This window comes from Paroedura picta, chromosome 2 (assembly GCF_049243985.1).
Source record: "Paroedura picta isolate Pp20150507F chromosome 2, Ppicta_v3.0, whole genome shotgun sequence".
Taxonomy (NCBI): Eukaryota; Metazoa; Chordata; class Lepidosauria; order Squamata; family Gekkonidae; genus Paroedura; species Paroedura picta.
In genome coordinates this window covers 56,619,527-56,642,803 of record NC_135370.1, presented here as the reverse complement: position 1 = coordinate 56,642,803, position 23,277 = coordinate 56,619,527, and the positions used below count along the sequence as shown (strand labels likewise).

The 23,277-nt window shown below is 40.9% G+C and overlaps 1 protein-coding gene across 4 annotated transcripts in view; it reads left to right on the top strand.

Annotated features, from left to right (window-relative positions):
* THSD7B (thrombospondin type 1 domain containing 7B) overlaps window positions 1–23,277 on the top strand; it is a 702,862-nt gene that overhangs the window by 348,948 nt on the left and 330,637 nt on the right. For all 4 annotated transcript variants that reach the window (XM_077320192.1, XM_077320193.1, XM_077320190.1 and 1 more), the window contains exons 4-5: window positions 2,315–2,566; window positions 10,774–10,940. In XM_077320192.1, the coding sequence (XP_077176307.1) occupies window positions 2,315–2,566; window positions 10,774–10,940 (419 nt within the window). The remainder of the gene's footprint in view (window positions 1–2,314; window positions 2,567–10,773; window positions 10,941–23,277) is intronic.

Genomic DNA, 23,277 nt, shown 5'->3' with positions numbered 1-23,277 from the left:
ACTAGGCAGAGATCTGCTGCTTCTGAAGGACCGTTTATGCACTGGAAGTTTCATACCAGGCTGCAGGCTGGAGTTTTAGTCATGGCAGGTTGCCCCACCTCTTCCTGCACCCACATGGGGGAGCATTTGGCCTGGTGCACCTCATCCACCAACGATCTGTGCTCGTGACATGGGGGTGGGCCAGTGAAGTTCCTAGTGCGTAAATGGTCAAGATGAAGGCTCCTTTCAGTCACCATATGTTTTAATACTCCTATCAGATTTACTGAAATGTCTTTCCCATGTTTTGGAAGAATTAAATGTAAAATATCTGATGACTTATATGTGGCTATAGATTAGGAAAAAATACTCAATCTTTTTAGATATTTTTGACGAAATTTGGGTCCATGAGATTCTTTGGATCCTCTTCGTATCTTCTTCTGACATCTTTTAACAGCACATTTGATTTAAACTCACATGGAAAAGAGAAGGGGTCCTCTGCATGCCGGGTGTCGGCAAGGTGCAAATATAAGCTTTACTGTTGCTTATGATACTGATGGACGTATATTGGTTAGGCAAAAAGTATTTGATTTGTCGGGACCCTTCAGATTGTCACGCTGGATCCTGAGAATTGTCTCTCATGATATTGTTTTAAATATATAGAATGTTGTTTATTCAGTTCCTGTATGCTTGTAATTCAACAGGAATTCCAGCAATTAAATCCGATGTAAAAAGGATAAAGTTACAATGTGGTCCATAGAATATAAGGGAACGGGGACCACCTCATAGATCAGGTTCCTTCATCATATCTTGTGAACACCTATCGGACAGTACACTACTAGTGATGGCACTTAAGGGGTTGCCCCCTCTTCTCCATTTCCCATCAGCCTTCACACTCTGTCTGTGTATGTTTGAGATACTGCATTTATGCATATAGTATCTCAGTATTACTGTAAATATATTTTGTTGGTAAACAGTAAACACTTTACCACTGGTATATATATTTTAAAAATGATAATAATAAAAATCTACATTACCTGCAGCGATGCATACCATTTTTAGAAACTGTGTGCGTGTTAAGGAATGTGCAGTTCTCCATGGCTTCCTACATGAAGATTTCCACTTTCGTTTCCTTCTTGCAGTTAAAAAGAACAGGCTATGAGGCTCTTTTACTGCCCTCCCCATTCAGGAGCAGGAACTGTAGGATCAGCATGAATCACTGAAGTAAAAAGCAGCTTCATTTATTCCCAGAATTTCTGTATAGAATAAAGGCATCTACTTCATGCATCCCATTGACAAAATGGTTAAAGATAATATCTTAGATCACTTCTCCCTGAACAGCCTTTGTTGTCAAGGTTAAATTTCCTTGCAATAAGAGACATCTGTTGAAATACCTTCTTATTTAGAAATATGTAAAGAGAGCAGAATGGAAGCAACACATTCTTGAAGGTGGTGGCAAGATCGCCTATCCTGCTTGACTTTCAGAGAACAATATGCATACACATTCAACTTTTAAGCAAGCAAATATTGAGTATACAGAAAACGATTGGTGTCCTATCTGATCCTGGACATAGTTTGCTCCTTAACCATTCCCACTGTTTAACTACTAATTATGAATTATCAACTGGTCATCCTTGAATGCTAGCAGTTAACAATTGAAATTACCCAGTAACTGTTAACAAAATTATTTGTATAAAATGTTCCAGTGTTTCTAAATGGCATAGTTTCAGGATCTTATTTCATTTAGCACATACAAATGCATATATCAATAAAATTAGTATAAGGTTCAGAAAGCAGAAAGAACCCTTTTGTACCTTTGTAATTTAATGCCACAGTTAATGTTATTAAGCTTCCAATATGTGTAATTAAATGCTGTGATTCTGTTATAAAAATGAAACTTAATGCAAGATTATTAAGAAAGGGCTTATTAAGCTTGTCTTTCATTTACAGAAACTTACATTCAGATCTTTATATCATGTTAAGAATAAACTTATTTCTGGCATTTCCATACATTTGTAGATGGCATTCCCTTACGTTTTTCTCATATGTTGAGATTTCTAAGCAGTGGCTTGGTCATAAATACATCACTAGCCCTATATTAGTGGGACGGAATCGGCAGGGTTCTTTTCATGTTCCCACACTCTTCTATTGCAATATTGTGATCTTATATCGCATTGCATAGAAATAGAAATGCATGCTTCTATTCTCCTTACCTCCTTTCCATTAGCCAGAAGAGACCAAATTAAGGCCTGCCAAAAATGTAACTTGCCGATTTGGCTAGAATAGAACATTTGCGGTCTTCAGGTTTTTGTTTTAACCAAATACTTTCTTATCACAGCCTTTGTGTGCAAGAAACCGTCCCTTTGACCTTTCAGTCCTGTGTTATGCCTAAAGACTGTGAAACATCAGATTGGTCTTCATGGAGCACTTGCTCAAAGACTTGCCACTCAGGGTATTTGTCACCAGGATTCCGAAGGAGAACTAGGAACGTAACGCATATTGCCATAGGAGCTGGGAAGGAGTGTCCTGAAACAGAAGAAAGAGAGGCATGCAACATTGGAGAAGGAGGACATCTTCATCCATGCCCGAGGTATGCTTCATGCCTTCTTATTTAGCTTAGTAAGAGAGAGATTGGTCCTGAACCGGTTTGCATTACTCTGGACCTGCTTACTTGGCTGGTGAACCATGCCGGGTGAAAACATATATTGATGCATAGTTGAGAAAGGGGTACATATGCATTCAATATTTGTATGATTAATTCAATCTGTCCTTGAAAAAAGCTTCAGATGCCAACATGGCAGTATAAGGGATCTTGGAATTTTAAAGAACTGCATTAAACAAACTGTAATGAGACCTCTTGATGACATCATTGTATTTATTTTGGAGATTAAACCCATTTACATGCAAGTAAGTAGGTGTGGCTATGGGATCGGGATATAACTTGTCCTCCTACACTATTCATTCTCTGATGCAACATTTGCAACTTGAGGTAGGAGCTACAGTCGGATAGCTGAAGTTGGATGAAATAATGAGTAAGGCCCATATATTTAGGATGCAAAAATAAATTAGTAAGTTGCCAGAGTTAATAGTGAAAGGCGAGGGTATGATTCATGCATTGTCTGCAGGTAAGTTTAGCTGCATATCACAAATCTTAATAAGGGATTTCTAGATGGAGATTGGAAAGTGAAAAGTCTGACAACGTAGATGGTTCAGTTCAGTCTCTGAATACACATCACACACACACACCTTCATGGGAGATCAGAAAGTTACATGCAGACATGAAACTAGCTGTACACATTAACTGGGTTGTCTAACCAGATAGCTAGCTAGTCTTCTAGACCTCAGTGAGAACAGTGCCTGAACTCTGGGGGGCTTTTTGCACGGCTTCAAAATCGCACAATGGTTGCCAATTGGTAACGCTATTGATTTGCCATAACGCACGACATCGTACACAATCTGCAACACTCCTGAAACCAATCCGCAAAAAGCGCTTCGTTGTAGCGCTTTCAGGGAAATCCCAAAAAGTGGATTCACCCTCCGGATAGCGATACACTCCTGCAACCAATCTGCAACACTAGCGCTAAAGACCTGTGCGTTACCATTGTTGCGGGTTCTTCAAAGTCCCTCCTCCTGAGCCTGTCCTCCAAACTTCCGGCGAAGCGATCGCCATTTTTTTTTCTCCGAGCGAGCGGGGATAAACGCACCAGCGAGCCTCTTTCTGTTTAGAGGCTTCCCTGGATTCAGTCCTTTACCTTTAGTCACTACGCACAAACCACATAAAATCCCGTTTGCTGAAATAAAGTCCCTTTATTTTTTACACATTAATTCAGCCGAAAATCGGGCCCGTGAGAGGGGGGGGGATTTTTTTTTATCACTCGAGGCAGCGTGCCAACGATCATACGATCAAACGACAGCTCACATTAGGCAGCTGGATGGGTCTCTCCGTTGCAACGAATCTACCTAGATTCGTTGCTATGGGTCTGTTTTTTTTAAAAAACCTTTCTTAAAGGGAAAGGGGCTGTTTGGGAGCATGCTAACGGCTGCCCATTGGCTGCTTGACGGCCAGGGGCGGGACGAGCTTGGCAATAGCGCTTCCTTTCTAGCGATTTCTGCCGAGACCGGAAGCCTGTGGGAAACGCTAAAAAACGCAACTGATTCCACTACAAAGGCAGGTATGCATAACGACGAATTCCACTATTTTAAATGGCGATTTTTCATTCCGCAAACAATTTGCAACAAAGATCCCCGTGCGAAAAGGCCCTGGGTGCCACCTGGCATTCATTTGGCCTCTTACAGATAGGCTTGAAGGAACCACACAGTAGGTTTGATGAAGGCAACTACGAAATGGGCTTATTTCAGTGAAATGCATGTCTTGGTGCTTCTGTAGTTTCCTTTTCTCCAGCCCTCTCAGTATTACAAACCAGATGTGAACGCCAGTTGGAATCCTGGTTTGGAATCAAAGAAACAAATATCTACACTGAGATCACAATGTTAATCAAATTAAGCTTGGATCAAAGCACAGTTTACAAGCCACAGTTTTATTGCGAACATGCTTCATAGGCAGCTCAGGGGCTGATGGTCATGCGGAAGGACTGTGTTCTTTTCTCTGTTCTTAGAACTGATGCGTTCACTGATGATGATGTTATATCCTGGTGGTTGCTAGTGGCCGATATCTTTTGAGTGGTATGGATGGAATAATTGCATGTACTGGTGCTTTTAATTAAATTGTTAGCAGGACTGTACTTTCTTTCTTGGCTGTCCCAGAAGAGGGAATGTCATACTTGCGTAATTTTTCTGAGGAAAAAAGTGTGCAGGTTACAAGTGAGGCATGCACGGTCCAATCATGTTACTTCAAAATCAGCAAGCTGCCCATCATCTCTCTGCATCTAGCTATCAGTGGGAGAGAGGGCACTTTTTAAAAGCATTGCTTGATTAGATCTTACAGAAAGAAATCTTATATGCTGATTTTTGCTTTTCCATCCCAATTTATGTCAATCAGGCAGACAAAAGGATCAGATTGTCTGACTGATTTTATTCTCTGTACTCAATGAGTTGTTTCAGTTGACGGTATGTGATTGAAATACAGCACCTGTATCCATAACATTTTCCTGCTATTTTTAATGAATCATAGGAATTAGATATGTGAGCCCTAAGCAGTGGTCCAAAGCTGAGGTTTTGTATCTGTATCATGAGATACAGCTGCCTATAGCCACACATGGCATGTTTCATGTACCATGTGTTCAGGATGCCGTCACTGAAATATTTACAAGGAGTACATGGTTTTCTTACAACCAGAAATCTTTTAGAAAGTGTATTTTTCTTCTAGTTGAATGCAAACGGGGGGGGGGGGGGAGATTGATACAGATTTGAAATTCTGGATTGTGAAATTTACACTGCATTCCTATTAAGTGATCTGAGTGATAAGTGATGGCTTATCATGACAGGGCCTGGCCCCTTGGCACATTTGAAGGGGGCCACAGACTAAAAAAATGTGGGAATGGGAGCCCAAAGTGTTTATGGAGGCCTCTGGTAATGAAACCAAAGAAATACTCTTTTTGTCACATATGACATCATTAATTACTAGAAAGTTAAACCTTTGTCAAGGGAAATAAAAACAAATCCTGTGGTTCATTCATTTCTATGTGCTTGAATTAATACATTCAAGGGGGAAAATGAATTCACATGCTTCTCTTGATAGAATAGTCTATAGATTGATTTTGCATATATATATATAAGACAAGGTACATTGAGTATAGTTAGGTCAACCTTAGCTTAGGTTTTTTTAGCCTAGCTTATTATTCAAGTGGCCAGTTTACCACAGGGGCCCCTGAAATCTAAGAAGTCTCCTAAATGAGCTGTGGCAAAAAAAACACAAAAGTTTGAGAATGGCCACTGTAGCCAATGGCCCAGAAGTGATATTTTTGTGCAGAACCCAGCACTTCCAGGATGACCACGACAGTTCATCAGAATAAGACCATCAATCTGATTCTCCCTGGGGAATGATTTCAGCCAACAGAGGGCAGGAGGGCCCACGCCAGAAGAAATCAGCTTCCATCCAAGGAAATGGTGTCTGCATGTGTTTACCTCCTCCTCAGACAGTGGTTTCAGGCAACAGAGGCTAGGAGGGAGGCCTTGCACCAGAAGAAAATACCACAGGGATGTAAAAGGAACTACCCAGAACCAAAGTCCTACGTGAGAATGTAATGGAACTTGTTTTCATTTTAAATCCTATCTACTGCTTCTTTTAGCAATAAAGCAGTTGGAACAATCACAAGGTTTTCCAAATGGCTCTTCTTTTTTCCCCAGTTCAAGAATGATTAGGTACATTTGCTCCTTCCAAGATGCAAATCATGCAGTTGCACTGTTCTGCCCAATAGCCTATGTTCCCATGGATCCTACTGAAAAGGGTCAGATTTTAAAGAACACTCCGCAGTGGAGTCATTTTACCGAAGATGTTCCTAAATTTCCATGCAAGGGCAGTGGTGCCTTTTGTTTTAGTTTCAAGCACTTGTCCGTGACGATTGTTCAGGATCAAAGGAAAGCTGAGTACTTGGAAGGTACTCTATTTCTTTAATGTTATGAACTTTTCTTAGTGAAATGCCCCAGAGTTGGTTATGATGTGATGAGAGGAATATAGATCCCTCTTTGAGAGCCCTGTGCGATGCGTCACAGGAAGCCTTTGCTTTGCTTAATCTAACTTTCAACTGAGAGAGATTTAACTTTGTTCTGTAATTCTTAATAGATACTGCCGGTAGGTTTGAAAGGTGCTCCACCTTGTGCACTCATATTTGACTGATGAGGTTCAGCAAGTCTGAATATTTTCAAGGGGATTCTATTTTTCAAATTTAGTCACTTCTAGCCTAAGTGGTTTGCAGTTGTTTTCCAAAAAAAAAAAAAACAACAACCCTGCTGTTGTTGGATTTAAATGCCACTAAAAGATGGTCCCAATTTGTCTGATAATAAGAATGCTTCTTAAGTGTTTATTAAAGAATCGTAGTGCTTTTTTTGGGAGCATGTAATTTTCAAACAGAATATGGTCTTGGGACAAATAACTTCCTCAGAGCAACCTTTTCTTTGAGACCACAATTGTCAAACCAAAAAGTTGGTGGAGTTTAGGGGTAGGGCCTTAGAGCTATAGACCAAAGTGATTTTATTAAATATATTTATAATCTCAAAACGAGGGTAATGGCCTATTTTAGATTAAGTATCTGAGCAGAATTGAGAAAGAAGACAAATTCAGGTCTGACTTTAGGTAAAAGTCACTTCTGATTCGTCATAGGTCTTTGCTTATTTGCCTTAAATATTCATTTAAGTCTAGACATTTGCTTAAAGCACTCATGACCAATGACTAGGTAGCTGTACTTAAATATTTGTTATTGTAAACTTATTTCCATTTAGCCCCAGGGAATTTGGAAGCAAAATACGGTACATTTAACTTATTGCTGTTTAACTAACTCCTCCAGAAGTGAAACTTCCTTTGTGGGAAACAGTGATAGGCCATGTTATTGAAGTCTTTTTAAAGAAGTTATATCTACAAAAGAAAGTTCCATCTATTATAATTTTTGTGCTGTGGGTGGACAGTTTTATATTTATTATGTTAAAAGGATATTGTGTAGAGAAATCTGTTCCTATGTTTTTTCCCCTGTGCTGGTTATTTCCAAATAAACAGAAGACATTGTGCAATTTAAGTGACAGTTCATTTGAAAGACCTGCAAATTAGACATTTCGGCAAATAAACCACATTTCTACAAATATTTTATGTGCTTTACAGCATTTAAAGACTTAGCTACATTTCATCATCATTTTGAATTAAAGTTTGCATTCACATTGAATACCACTTATATTTATGCTGGTAATTGAAGTGGAACCAAAATTATAGACTTCGGTTTTAGCAAATAATTTTGAGCCTGTCAGTATTTGGAGAAAAAATACACGACCAAAACCTCAATAGTGCATACAAAATTGAAGCTGGCAAAATTTATCAGGTGCACTTACTGCATATCCACTTGGGCAATTAATTGTGCCATTGTCAAGTGCATGCTGGTAGAAATCAACCACAGGGCTGGTCATGTTGGTCTACTTTCATACAATTCAGAATATCTATTCTTGAGGGATTTGAACATGGTCATGACTAAGGGTCATGGAACTTTAGCAGTAACGAAATTCCAGCAGGTAAACAGGAGGAATGAAGGAGAGTCCTACCAGATCAGACCAGAGGCTGTTCTAACTAAACAATCTGCTTACTAATGTGATAACCTTAGAAAGACAACAAGTAGGAAACAAGGTGATAGATAGTATTACAAGTTAATAGCCAATGTTGCTCTGAGCAACTGGTTTTCAGTGGAATGCCTTTAAACTTGAGCTTCCCTGACCTAGCCAGGAGCCTTGGGGCCAAACTACACAAAATGTTTTTTTGGGTTGAGTTGCTTTCTCCTCAGCCACACAGCATCTGGATGGAATGCCATTTTAACAATCAGTTTCTCCCTCCAACTCACCATTTTCCTGAGCTGAAACAGCCCCAGTAGAAGGTTAATGCATAACATTTCAGTTACATGTGAAGTATTCTGAGCACATATACCCAAAGTTACACAGCTAAGTTCCTGTGAGGGCCATTTTGACTTGGAGAAAACAATGTGGAGGAGAGCAAAAGTGTTCCTCCTTCACCAACACTGAACATTTTAGCAGAATTCCTGTTGATTTCTTAAATGACATTTCCTACAGCAAACCCTGGACCTGACTTACTCCTAAAAATGTATCCCATTGCTTAACTTTTGGTAAACTATCAAAAATAATGTGTGATGAGCATGAACTGCATGATGAGCCAAAATTAGGACCAAATTTTGGTCTGATCCCAGCTCAGGGCTGGAGACCCCAGACACTTGCGGAGTGATTCTAGGGGCAGGGCAGACATGGGAGGCCATCTGAGTCCTGCTTCCCAGGGCTACTTCCTTCACATTGTTCCTTTTAATACCCAAGCCACACGGTGCATTTACAGTCTCCCACACTTCTGGCAGAGTGACTGATTTCAGGGCACAGCCTTGGTTGTACATTCCTGGGAACAGGATGTTGGTGGGCGGAAGGGGGTTTCATCCACTGTTCCCCCACCAGATGTAATCCGTCTCTCTTTCCCCCTCTACTTGAGTTTGCATGTTTGTTTTTGTAGCAGTGTGCTAAGGCATAGTATCTGACTCTCCCCCTCTCCTTGTTTTTCCTGGGGGCACCTTGTTTGGGGGGGCGTAACTCAGAGATCCCAATATCAATCCACATGTAAGTTGGAAGCATGTGGAGGGACTTCCCCAGGAGGTCCTCTGAGAGTTTGATTATCTCACATGGAAGGAAGGAGAACTTCCTCTATGCACTCCAGAACCCACACTTGATGCCACCCACAAAGCATTTTCCTGGAGGCACATTGGTTGGGTGGGCATAACTCAAACCCCCAAGTTCAATTGGTACATAATTTGGAGTGCGTGTGGTGGGGCATCCCAGGATTGTCCACTACTAGTTTGATACCTCTAATTCCCACAGGGTCCAGTCTATACACTACAGAACCCACAGTTGACATCTCCCCCAAAATCACTTTTCTAGGGAAACATACTTTGTAGGCCGTAGCTCACCTCTCCCAAGTCCAGTCAACAGGTAACTTGGAAGACATGTAGGGAGGCAACACATGGAGTTCCATCACGAGTTTGATGCCTCTAGCTCACACAGGGTCTCTTCTATACACTCCAGACCCTGATTGGACATCTCTGGGCATCTTAAAGGCACTATCTTGGGGTACATTCTTTGGGGGGGCATACCTTGGACCCTTGGACCATCTAAGTCTACCAAGCTTGTTTGGCAGTACAGGAGTTAACTGGAGGTGCCCCACAATATTGGCGTCTTTAGCATACCAGGAGGCTGTCCTGCTGTGTCTCAAACTTCCCAAACTGGTTCAGTTTGGTAGAGTAGTTTGGGGATTTGGGTTTTGGGTTCGAGGCTCATCCTGAACTGAACCAGGCTTTTTGGCTCATACCCATCCCTACTAACAAGTGATAATATAATAGTTCAGGATCTCTATGAAAAGCAACATAATTTCAGTACCTAGCATTTCCTTATTCATTTTCTACATAAGCATTATATCAGACTTCCCTCTTTCTCTGTGTGTCTGCATTTTACCCAAGCCCACATTTCAAAGAACAGGTAGAAGTAAAATATACATATCCATGCAATTCCCAGATTTGGGGCAATTCATAGCACAGCTGGTATTTCAGAGTGATGAAGAGAATATATGTTAAATCTATTTTTCTGAGACAAAGAAAAAATTGTAAGATTAACAAATTTCTGAAAAGCAGTGAAGCCCCGTCTCTATGTTACGATTCTCTGAATTATGGAGCATCTGTCAAGGCAAGAAACTTCCATCAGTATCTACTGTATAAGTTGCATCAGAAGCTTAGTCATAGCCAAGAATAATTTCTTACTTGAATTTAATTACGTTGTAGTTATCATCATGAGAACAATAGCACTTGATGTGTATATAACTCACAGCAGAACAGGTAATGTTTTTTTTACTTGGCCATGAATATAGCTTGTTTAGTCCCCTTCCCAGACTTTCAGGCTATGTTGTATGAATTTTATGAAGTTGTGTAGCTTTTCAGTAACCCTACAAATAAGTTATTAACATTATGGATTTTGCCCTATTGGTACTTTAATATTTGCATAGTGATATAAGAGACAGCAAGATCATAACGACTTTCAGAAATAAGATGGACCATGCAAAAGGCTTGGAAGAATTGCCTTGTGTTTCTTATTTTCCTCAAGATATGCGTGGAAGACATCAGAATGGAAAGAATGTGATGTTTCTCTCCTGCTAGAACAGCAGGACCCTCAGCACCAGAAGCACACGTCCCTTTGTGGAGGTGGGGTACAAGTCCGAGAAGTCTACTGTGCCCAAAATACATGGGATGAAATGCACAAACCAAAGGAAGGTATGGTAGACTTTCTATGGATTGCCAGTAAATAATTGGTGTGAAATGTACATGGAAGTTTGCACTGCAGTGGAACAATATATGTAGGGTGCTAGAACAGCATGCTGAGCTTCACAGACATAACAGTATATGAATTAATTTTAACCTGAATTTTTGTTGTTACCATCTATACGGTAAGTTCTTCAAGAATTCTAGTTGATTATTTATCCTCTCATGCTGGTGTGATTACTTGTGCTAAATGTCTTTTCTGTTCATGCCACTGAATGGGTCAAGCTAAGCAAATTAAAATGACTAGGTAACTCATTCACAGAGATGTGTCTATGCATGTTGTTAACATATAAAGAAGGTATCAAGAACATCTTGGGCATTTAAAAAAAGAGAATATGGGAAATTGTACTGTCATGACTCAGTCTAGAACAGATAAAAGGGGTTTCAAATTATTATTTATGTTTTTAGTCTAGGGGGTTTGTTTTGTTAGGTTCAGGAATTGAATGGTTTTCTGGATTCAAAAGAAAAGCAAGTGGATAGACAGACACCTGATGAATAATTTATCTTTGTCTATTTTCTTCACTACACCCTCTGCTCCTGCAAAATATGACTTTGTACAGAGATGTAAGGTAGCAAGAACACAGCATCACAGCTGAAAATGCTTTTGTTTACAAAGCCAGTGTATCACTGAATTAAGCCACTGTACCAGAAGATTGGAGAATAGCAAATGTTACACCAATTTCTTTTTAAAGGGGATCCAGAAGAGAACTAGGCTTATCAGACCAACTTTTCTCCAGGAAAAATCAGTAGAAACTGTGATTAAAGAGAATTGTTAGGCACATAGATGAACAAAGCCTGTTGAGGGAAAATCAGCATGGCTTCTGCAAAGGGAAGTCCTGCCTTACTAACCTTTTAGAATCTAAATATAGAAAACAGTTCCTCTTTAGACATATTTATCTGAACTTTCAAAAGGCTTTTGAAAGGCTGAATAAACTTAGTCATGGAATAAGAGGATGGGTTCTCTTATGGATTAAAAACTGGCTAAATGACAGTAAGCAAAGAATTAGAATCAATGGACTGTACTCACATTGGAGGGAAGTTAGCAGTGCAGTCCTACAAGGAATGGTATTTTGTCTGGTACTATTGAATTTATTAATAAATGATCTGGACTGTAATAGTATATAGACTAAGCCTGCAGATGACAATTATTCAGGATAGTAAAAACCAAGGGGCATTTCCCACGGCTTAAAAATAGCACAATGGTTGCCGATTGAAAACGCTACTAATTTGCCATAACGCACGACGTCGTCAACAATCTGCAACAATCCTGAAACCGATCAGCAATAAGCGCTTCGTTGTGGCGCTTTCAGGGGAATCCAGAAAACTGGATTCACCCTCCGGATAGCGATACACTCCTGCAACCAATCTGCAACACTAGCGCTAAAGACCTGTGCGTTACCATTGTAGCTGGTTCTTCAAAGTCCCTCCCCCTGGATCTCTCCTCCAAACTTCCGGCGAAGCGATCGCCATTTTTTTTTCTCGGAGCGAGCGGGGATAAACGCACCGGCGAGCCTCTTTCTGTTTAGAGGCTTCCCTGGCTTCAGTCCTTCACCTTTAGTCACTAAGCACAAACCACTTAAAAGCCCGTTTGCTGAAATAAAGTCCCTTTATTTTTTACACATAAATTCAGCCGAAAATCGAGCCCGTGAGAAGGGGGGGGGGAATTTTTTTTTATCACTCGAGGCAGCGTGCAAACGATCATACAATCAAACGATAGCTCACAATAGGCAGCTGGATGGGTCTCTCCGTAGCAACGAATCTACACAGATTCGTTGCTATGGGTCTGTTTTTTTTTTTTAAAAACCTTCCTTAAAGGGAAAGCGGCTGTTTGGGAGCATGCTAACGGCTGCCCATTGGCTGCTTGACGGCCAGGGGCGGGACGAGCTTGGCAATAGCGCTTCCTTTCTAGCGATTTCTGCCGAGACCGGAAGCCTGTGGGAAACGCTAAAAAACGCAACTGATTCCACTACAAAGCCAGGTGTGCAAAACGACGAATTCCACTATTTTAAATGGCGATTTTTCATTCCGCAAACAATTTGCAACAAAGATCCCCGTGCGAAATGGCCCCAAGGCTGACCTCCACAAACTGGGTGAATGGGTGAAAGTGACAGTGAATGGGTACAATTCATTCAAAAGAGAAATCTGTCTTAAGTAAGATGCGACCTAAACGTGTTAAAACTAGTTTCTCATAACTCCAACTAGCCGTGGCATTTGAAAGTTTCTAATTATATCATAACTGGTTTTTCTCCCACACCAGCAGTGTGTATATGGGCAGACTGTACTGGGAATGAGTTTGTGGGGGGAAAGAGGTTGGATTCTTTTTCATGTCATTTTACTGGTGATAAACTACTTGTCCAAATCTGGTATTTGTTCCAGTAATTAAAACATATTACAACAGAGAGCGCATTTGGAAGGGTCAGTATTATCTACCCAGACTGGCAATGACCCTGCAAGGTGCCATACTAAACTCTTTCACATCTTCTACCACCTGATCAGTTTTTAACTAGAGATGACAGGGACTGAACCTGGGACCATCTGGATGCCAAGTAGATGGTCTACCACTGAACCACAGTTCCATGAAAAAAAAGCCTAGAGTATGTCTGAAGATTGCAACAAAATCTATAAAGATAGCCATTCTGTGAATAAGATTGTGGTCCTGTATGTTCTTTGAGAGAAGACAGGACTGTCACAGGATAAAATACAAAGCTGCTCATTTAACTAATTGATTTCTCCCTCCAAAAGGGAAATGGTTAGTACAAAATAAACATTTCTTCCAAGTGATCTAATCTAGATGAAGAATATACCTTCACCGCAGGAAATAAATATATTCTAACCTGGAGGTGTTACATTTACATTGTTGCTTGGCTATTGATCTCTAGGTTCACCACCAAACATTTATGTGAGTAGAATTGATAAGATTAAAGCCATGTAATGGAATGATAAATATGCAACAGGAGGCTTCTTTTAGAGGAGACCCTTTGAAACAAGACATAAAAGGATTGTACTCAAATCATGTTTTAAATTTGTAATTCAAAAATGGAAGGGCTGAACTCCATGAAAGGACGAAGAGTCTTGCTAGTCACAGAAGTGAAACATTTTCAGTTTTCAAATGTCTTGGATGTACTTAGTATGGAAGTATCAACAGTATAAAATAACGTTAATATTAACAATTTGTACGGCGAGTCTTCCTTTCTAAACATATTCTGAATCTTGTCCTACAGATAACTTGGTATGACTTGTAGTCTTTCTCTGTGTTGGCTATGTAACTAGCAGATACAGAATGTTCCTTTATTAATTGCAGTCCCCCTTACAGTTTCTGTGCAACATATACTGTACTCAGCCCAGCTTCCAGGCTTCTCGGCAATGCCTGTACTCAGCTCCTGCCTGCCTGGGGAGAGCAAGTACATTATACTAGTCCAGGGTGATAGCCAAGAACAACCTTTCTGCAACAGTCGTAACCCCTGGAAGGATTTTCAGTATGCATGAGGTAATAAGCATAATATTTGAAGTTTGGTGGGAGGGCTCTGAATATATTCCTTTTAATAACAATAATAAGATTTAAATTTTAAAATCTAAGACAATAATACTTTGTATAGATAAATATCTATACTTTGTATAGATAAATAAAATAAATAAATATAGATAAATATTCACACACAAGTTTGTATGCAGGTGATTGTGCCAGACTGTGTAACATCCAGCTGTTATCAGACATTGACCACATTGTAATAAAGTAAATTTAACTAAAGGAAAAGTCAATTCATTATTGTAATGTAGGGCAGTTCTTTGATTTCCAATATCTAGTGAAAACTAGTTAGATTGTGGTAATCATATACAAGAGGATTACCTGCAGTTTCCAGGGAAATGGTTGAGCATAGTTTAGCAGAAATAATTCCAGAGAGTCCAGAGAGTAATATAATTTTAGTTGTATTACTACATCCTACACTGAACAGGTCAGAAATCTTAGTCAATACTCCTTGCCTTGATCACAAAACCATCACATGTGGGTGAAACATTCAGAATGTGCATTACAATGCCAACAATTACCTGAAGAGGACCCATGCATTTCTGCTATTCCTTTAGGTGAGAGATATAACTGATGGGTCAACCTCCACAGATTTTCTCTCATAGACCAATTATGCACGGGCCGGAAGGCCCAACGTGGCGGCAACAGGGCTTCTGGGGAAATCCCTGATTATGCCCGATGTCGCCGCCATCCGAGGGCCGTCGGAAGACCCGTGTTAAAGTAACATAGATTCTTCTGCAGCCCGGGAAGCACAGTGGGCACAGGCAAGGGCTGGGTCAGGCCAGCCCTGTGCATAATCAGAAGAGCCATGCCTTCATGCCCGGCTACTCCCTTGGCCTGCGGCATCCCTGCAGGGACGCCTCTTGCTCCTGCCAACTCCGTGGCTCCATGAAGCTGACAGGGGCATCCCCCCACCCCTGCCATGGTGGGAGAGCAGCATGCTGCTCCCCACCATCCTGCATCAGGCCCCCCGTACCCTGATCCCCCCTCCCCAGCTGCCGCCACAGCTTACCCATGCTCCAGGCGGTTCGGCTCCATGTTGTGTGCGTGGGGCCATTGCACCATGGCGGCCAGCATTTGCCCAGGATGCCTTGCTCTCGTGCATACTCGGGTGATGGTAGGGCTTTTTACCCCGGCGCACTCGAATGGCGGCAGCCCAGAGCGGCTGCTGCCATGCATAATTGGTCTTAGTTAAGCTTATAGAGAAGGAAAAGCCACAAGACACCACAAACCCCCCATGTATAATTTTCCTACCTCAAACTATCTTTCAAGTTTATCTACCATCTCTGATCTCTCAAAGAGTGATCACAGATCAAAGAGAAGGCCCCCCCTCCTTGAGGAAAGATGCAGAAAATGTTGGTATTGCTGAGATTAGGCTAAAAACCTTTCTTTCCCAAAAAAACAAAACAGTGAGAAGTCCAGCTATAACTGATGCTTTCAAAGCTCAGATCTTTAATTCTTAAGATGTCTAAGTTCAACAACAGTAGCCCCTGAAATTTCAGGAGTACTGAATGGACAACAGCTGCACAGACACCTCAGGGGAGAATAATGAAAGATTTTCAAACCAACGCTTCCTTTAGTTCCAGCCTCACAAGGTTTGCTTGAGCCTAGTTATTGTCCATATGCATTTTTGGGATATCAAACTCCTCCCAGAGCAGCACCTGAAAACTCTGTTTGGCAGCAGAATGATGTCTTTTAAGTTAAAATAGTTGAACTCCTTAATCATTCCCACAAGGCTTGCAAAGTATCACTAACATTTGACGGTGCAGTCCATCCCTCGTTATCAATCTGACAGAAAGACTTCCTAAAAAAGGGAATTTTCCAACATGAGTTTTTATGAATACAGTTTAATCACCACTTTTCAATTGGAAAACTCCACACCTTTCCAGCCTTGCAGTCAAAGACAGGCATCTGAAAAGAGTTCCAGCCAACTTAGTTTACACCAAGACCTAGTCATCTGGGATGACCCTCCTGCTTGCTTGGAGTCTAACACAGAAGTCAGTGCAGAGAGCTCCTTCTTAGAGTGTTTTGGAGGAGGATCTAATAAGCTTTTTCACTGCTCTTCCACCTTCAGAGCAAACAGTAGTTGCTGACAGATCAGTGCAGAGAGATCAGTAGAGGGCCTCCCTACCTTAAGAAGTAAATACAACCATCTTTGAACATCATGGTGGTGATTAGTTATGGAACCCTCTCACTGTCCCTACTAGGAGTTGCGTTCGATGGGGAAGGTTGCTGCGGTTACCACCATTTTTGTACTTTAGTGCTTTGTATGAATGTTTTTAATAGGGTTTTATTGGTGTTTTCATTGTGTATGGGATTGACTTTGTAATCTGCCATGAGCTGGCTTGCTGAGAGTGCTGGGAAATAAATCAAAATAATAATAGTAATAATAACAATACATTCTTAGCTACACAAGGAGCCAGCACAATAGATGACATTGTAGTACGCCCCTCACCTTTGTTATAGATTTTCTGTTTTGAGGTAGGCAGCAGGAAGGAGAGTGACTGTTGACCTTTAAGGCTTCTACTTCAGTTTGGGCACAACACTTTCCTGAGTCCTACCTAAGATCCCCTTGAGGAAACTCAGCTCTGTGCAAGGAGAATCAAGTAGTCGTCACAGTTGCACTCCAGCATAAACTCAATCTTTGGCCACAAACCATATGTTTAATTGTCATAGCAAAGGGATTCCTCTGTGATAATCCCAAAAGTTATTTTGAATGTTTCTTCTCTTTTGGTTCCATTGGGATCAGGAGAAGTAAATAACTCTTTTTAAAAAGAAAGATTCCATCAGCAAACCAAAGATGCACTGTTTTTCTTTGTAGCTTTTTGAAACTCTCTCTACCTTATTAAAGTGAAATACTACTGAAGAGAAACATGATTTTCCAGCTCTTTGCTGATTTGTTCCTATTAATGTAGTCTTATGCCAGGTTTTCATATTGTAAATTAAGTTAAATTGAGTTTCTGGACTAATTTGCAATGGTGCTGAAAGAAGATGATAATAATACAGTTCACAAGCTGCTTAAATGAGCATACTTACTGTTAAAGTTTAGTTTAAGTGGTTTGAGGATCATGACCTATGTGATCCATTTTGAGCTTCACTAATAACAGATATTATATAAAATACATTCTTATGATCTTAAACTCATGTAGCAATTACTTTTGCAGGGTTGTACCAGATATTAGGCATATATTGGCTTCTCTTCTGGTTATATTAAGATGCATTGCCTTGAAAATTTAATATTGTATAAAGAGAGCTAAAGTCCAATCGTAGTCTTAAAGGACAGCATATCTTGAAGTTCTTGTTTTGTTATATATTTCTTCAGATGTTTGGAAAGGCATCTTTCTTCTTGCTGCAAATGTTCTGTGCTTTTCTTCCCAAATCTTTAGAGAATATGAACACAGAACCTTGAAAAAGTATAATTTACTTTCCAGGAGAATAAAATATGAACTAACGATTGCAAAAAAGATTCATTAGTTTGCATGTGATCTTCCTTTGGTTAATGTTGTTGGTTTCATCATTACTAGTGTTTGATATTATAAATGGTCCAAGCTGACCCCAGGATTGCAGTTTACTTAATTTTCCTTAATAGCTGAATTATGTAAGTAAAATCTGGTGTTTATATATTGCTGAAATAGAATGATAGAATCATAGAGTCGGAAGGAGTTATACAGGCCATCTAGTCCAATGCCCCACTCAATGCAGGATCAGCTTAAAGCATCCAATATAAGTATCTGTCCAGATGCTGCTTAAAGACTGCCAGTGAAGGGGAGGGGGACAGTCTCGCCACCTCCTTAGGCAGCCTATTTCATTGCTGAACTACTGTGAATACCCTGTTCCGATATATAGCCGGTACCATTTTATACATAATTTAAACCCATCACTGTGGGTCATATCCTCTGCTATCAACTGAAACTGCTCCATACCTTCCTCCATGTGGCAACCTTTCTCAAAGAGTACAATCGTGTCCCCTCTCAACCACCTGTTTTTTAGGTCGAACATTCCTCTCAGCCTTTCCTCCTCGGGCTTGGTCTCCAGGCCCGGGATCATCCTCTTTGCTCTTCTCTATCCTTTCAAATCAAGCATTCAAGTGGAAAGAACAACATGATATTTTCTAATCTTAATTTTCTTTTACTTTTGTTAGAGTTGTAATAGAAATATAACTAAGTCACAATTTTAGCATTGGGTAACACATTTAATGAGTTGATTATGTGTAACAGCTTTACAAATGCAAATTATGAAAGCTGTCAAGTTTCACTTAATGTCACTGTGCTTTTTTAAAACCATATGAGCCATATTACTATTTACAAACAGCTCTACAGGACAGTTGCCATGATCGTGTTTAAAATTCTGTACACTACTAGTATAACTTAAAACATGACTTTCCCCATAGTTATATATAATTCAATCTCAGATTTCTTAGCAAATTCTTGATATAGATATTGGTTCTTCTGCAGTTTTTCAAATTTTGGTATACTTCAAGCCAGTAAGATTATATGGTTACCTATATGTTTCTTATTTTTCAGTAAGAACATTTTCCCCACTGTCATAGCTTTACAATGCAGAATTAAACCCTTTTGAGCCTATTTGATGAGCTTAAAGCTATGGAAGTCCTTTTAGAATTGCACTGTTAATCAGTTCCATTTCATTCTTTCTCATTCTAATTTCATTTCTGAAATATTTCCACAGATAAATGACCACCTAGTTTTCTTGTTCAGAGAATTAATGCTGTTTATTATGTTATGTTGCTGGGGCACTCCAAAATAAATAGATTGCTGCCAACAAGCACTGTAGAACGGTGTCAAAACAAGCAACATGGCTAATATCATGTTCTTTTAGTTGAAACTGAATCCGTTTGTGATGACAAAATGCAGTGAGGCTGATTTGCTTTCTTGTTTGCCAAAATGATAAATTATTTTGCAATGCCTAATGCTGAAGGGCATATTAAGAAATGCATGAGGCTCTTTGAAACAGAATAGCATGATGGTTAAAATGGGCTAATATTTATCTTGCTCTTTCTACCGTTTGACTTTAAGAACCTGTAGAAAAGGTCTATTTACTTTAGAAGGAAGGTGAATTGGATTTCTGCCAACCTGGTGCAGTCCCTAAATGAATATGTCAAAGGCAATATTGTTTCTGAAAAATAATTCAGGAAGCAGTCTTTTCATCTAAGTAGAACTTTTCATTAGTTTTGAATTAAATTTGAGTAATTACCATTTGATTATAGAATCATATCCTGCAAATGCCTCGGGAAGAAGTTTATGAGGTTGGTCCATGCATTTAAAAACTCCACTTGCTTCTTGCATTCCTATGTTTGAAAGATTATCTTGTGAATGAGATAGGCTTGTGTGTTAATGTTTACTGAAATGTTCAGCACATGAACATTTAAAATTAAAATATTACACCAATCTTACCCCCTTAACACAACCTAGTATTATATAGCCATACCCATGTGAATCTTTGTAAAAAGGTATATGGAATCAATTGCCTAATATTTGCCAGGGAAAAAAGTTAGTACTGAAAACTTTTCACAGTTGTGCCATATATATGGGTGCATGCTTATGAGCCAGCTCTTTATTTGGGGAGAAGGCTCTTTAGTCATGAATTTCCATTTCCCGTCTAAGTCTTAAAGTCAATAGGCTGTTTGACTAGCAAAAGAGAGCAATATAACAAAAAGTTATTGCTGTTCAATATTCATTAAAAACAAATGATGTTTAATTGCAGCAGCTATATATTTACACACATCTAATGTTATATTAAAATCCTGGTCTGCTAGCAGAGTCATTAAATGATAGTTAGAAGAGTGAACAGGCTTCTTATTCAGAAGAGGATCTAGAAATTTTCTTCTCGGATCCAAATAAATTACATAGTAAAGGAAGAAATATTCAGTAGTTTCTACCCAAAAAACTTTCACAAATATAAACTCTAGATCAGTGGTCCCCAACCTTTATTAGGCTGGGGACCGGCAGGGCATTGGGCCGCGCCCGCAGGGACCGCGCAGGCCACGCCCACGCTTCCGGCCGCGCCCGCGAGCCGCGCCCGCGAGCCGCACCCGCGGATCGGGCCGCGCCCGGCCGCGCCCGCGGGCCGCACCCGCGGATCGGGCCGCGCCCACGAGCCGCGCCCGCGGGCCGGGCCGCGCGGGCGCGGCCCGGCCCTGATTCCCTCTCCCCGCCCTCCCGCAGTAAGTAGCTTCCCGGGCTGCAAGCTTGCGGCCTGGGAAGTTTTTAACTGCGGGGGGGAGGGGCAGGGAAGGGGAGCCGCGGCCCGGCGCCATGGCTTTTGCGGCCCGGCGCCGGGCCGTGGCCCGCAGGTTGGGGACCACTGCTCTAGATCCTCTCTCTTGGCCTAAAAATCATTACTGCAAGACAACAAGTGGAAGTGAATTATAGATATGAGTTACAAATACAAGTTGTGTTTAGCTGTATATGTCACAGAAATTCAGAATTTTCTGTATCTTTCCAGTGTCTTTTTGTAACTTCTTGTACAGAACACAAGCAAATTAGATCAGGACTGTAGTGCTGAGGCAGATCAACTCTCTGTTTTCTTCTACATAACACCTGCTATTTTCCCCAGTTTTCCCTGTCAGGGAAAATAGCAACTTCACATGGTAGCAGTGGGACTCTGGTTTACAATGGGAAAGCAATGCTAAGAGAAGGAACATACTCCCCAAGGTCACAATTCTATTTTTTATTCCTGAAGCCAATTCCATTACAGATCTCTCAACATCTTGTTTAGTTTGGCCCATAGAATACTGTGGGTACTTTGGGAAATAGCTTACCAGTTAAGATAGCCATGGCAGTCATTTATTGAGGCCCAAGCTTTACTGCATGTCAAATGCTCTGTTCTTGGTTTCATCTGTAATCTTACAATCTGTGATGAAAAATTTCTGTTCACTCTCCATAACATTGTGGTGATGGACTGGGGGCAGCAGTGTGTCCCATCACATCTCTGCTTGTGCCAAGCAAGGTGATTTGCAGCACCCCCCCCCCCCCGCCAAGATCCTGGCCCCATACTGATGAAGCCAGTTCACAAAGTTGTGATCGCAGTTCTGGACTAGCCTGTATTGCTTCCCTGAAATCAGATCAGTGAATGTTAGCTTCAGCTGCCAAGTGCTTCAAGATGTACACTCATTGAGACTCAAGCATCCCTGTAGCCTCAAAACACCATCTCATAGAATCATAGAATCATAGAGTTGGAAGAGGCCACACAGGCCATCTAGTCCAACCCCATGCTTAACGCAGGATCAGCCCAAAGCATCCTAAAGCATCCAAGAAAAGTGTGCAGGACACCATGAGCAGGACACCATGGGATGGTAGCCCAGGCACTGCTCACATTGTGGTTGAATTTAGCAACATTCCTGATTAAATTGCCAATACCCTTATGATCCGGGTCATCTTCATTAAACTGACATGTTACCTTTTTGAGGGTACCCAGCTATTAATTATGAAAGTTTTGAACCCAGCAGTTGAAGTATCACATCAGACCAGGCCTGCTTAGCTACGAAGACCTGCTGAGGTTGACCAGCCTCTGCAAACCTGATGAGAGGACTTCACCTGACAACATGCAGAACTCTCTCTATCTGTCTACACAACTGTATAACTATCACATTATGTAGCTCTGCACAGATGCCACATGCTTTAAAGTATTTATATCTGAATCCTATATAAACACCAATGCCATACCTCCTATTTGCTTGTTCACAAAACCACACCAAGTGCTTCAGTGAACTGTCACATGTCCCAAGTATCAGTATAACTGTTAAGGATGGACAGAAGCAATTTTGAGATGAGCCAAGGAACCTGACCAAAGTCTCAAGAAGGGCTGATTACTCAGAGCATGAGGACTGTAGGCCATTCAGCCCATGTTTCTGCTGCTCTTACAAGGATGCCACGTCAGAAGCTCCTTGCCATGCCACTGCCCCCCAGGATCATGTCCCTGCAAGGAAAGGTCTGAGAAGGAAGAACCTAAAGCCAAACAATGACCAGAAATTGCAGGAAAACAATCATCATTAGCAGCCTAAATTTGGTTACCTTGTTATGTCTTTGAGCCAGCTTTGAGCCTTTAAAGCCAATGTGAGCTCTGACCTGTTTTGGTTTCAGCAGATGATTCTTTGAAGAAGGCATTTAGCTGAAAAACAAGGTCTAACCGATGGCATTTTAAACCATAATTATTTATAACCTTGTATTCTTCAGCCATTGTTCGTTACTATTCTGAAACTATTTAACAATGATGTTGTTTTGGAAAAAAATTATCCGTGTTATGTTTTATTTGGCGTAATTGTGCCATACACAGTTGCTGCTGGGCTGTTTGATTCTACATATGGCTCATGTTTCAGTTGAGTCTAGGAAGAAACTTTCCAAGGTGGGGGGGCCCACAGAGGAGCCAGATCATTGCATTGATCCCAGTGCAAATTGTCCCACGCTGCCAGGTGAGCTGGCCAGACCACATGGCATACTTTCCCCCTGCTGGACCTGTCCTCTCTTCCCTTCCTTGTAGCCCCCAGTTGATAGGCTGGCCTGGGATCGGTGGACATAATTTTCATATCCTTGTTGCTGTCCTTGTTGCTGCTGGTCAGACCTAACCAGCCCAGGCCACCATTGCTCTTGCTGGCTCCCCCCCCCCCCCGTGTGGGGCTGCAAATGGGCCCTGCAGGTGAGTCAGGGGTTCCTGCTGCTAACAGGTAGCTAATGATAGTAAGAGTTAATTGCAATTTGACTATTTGCAGTAAAATAAGTTTCTAGCCTTTCTAGCCTTTAACTTTTA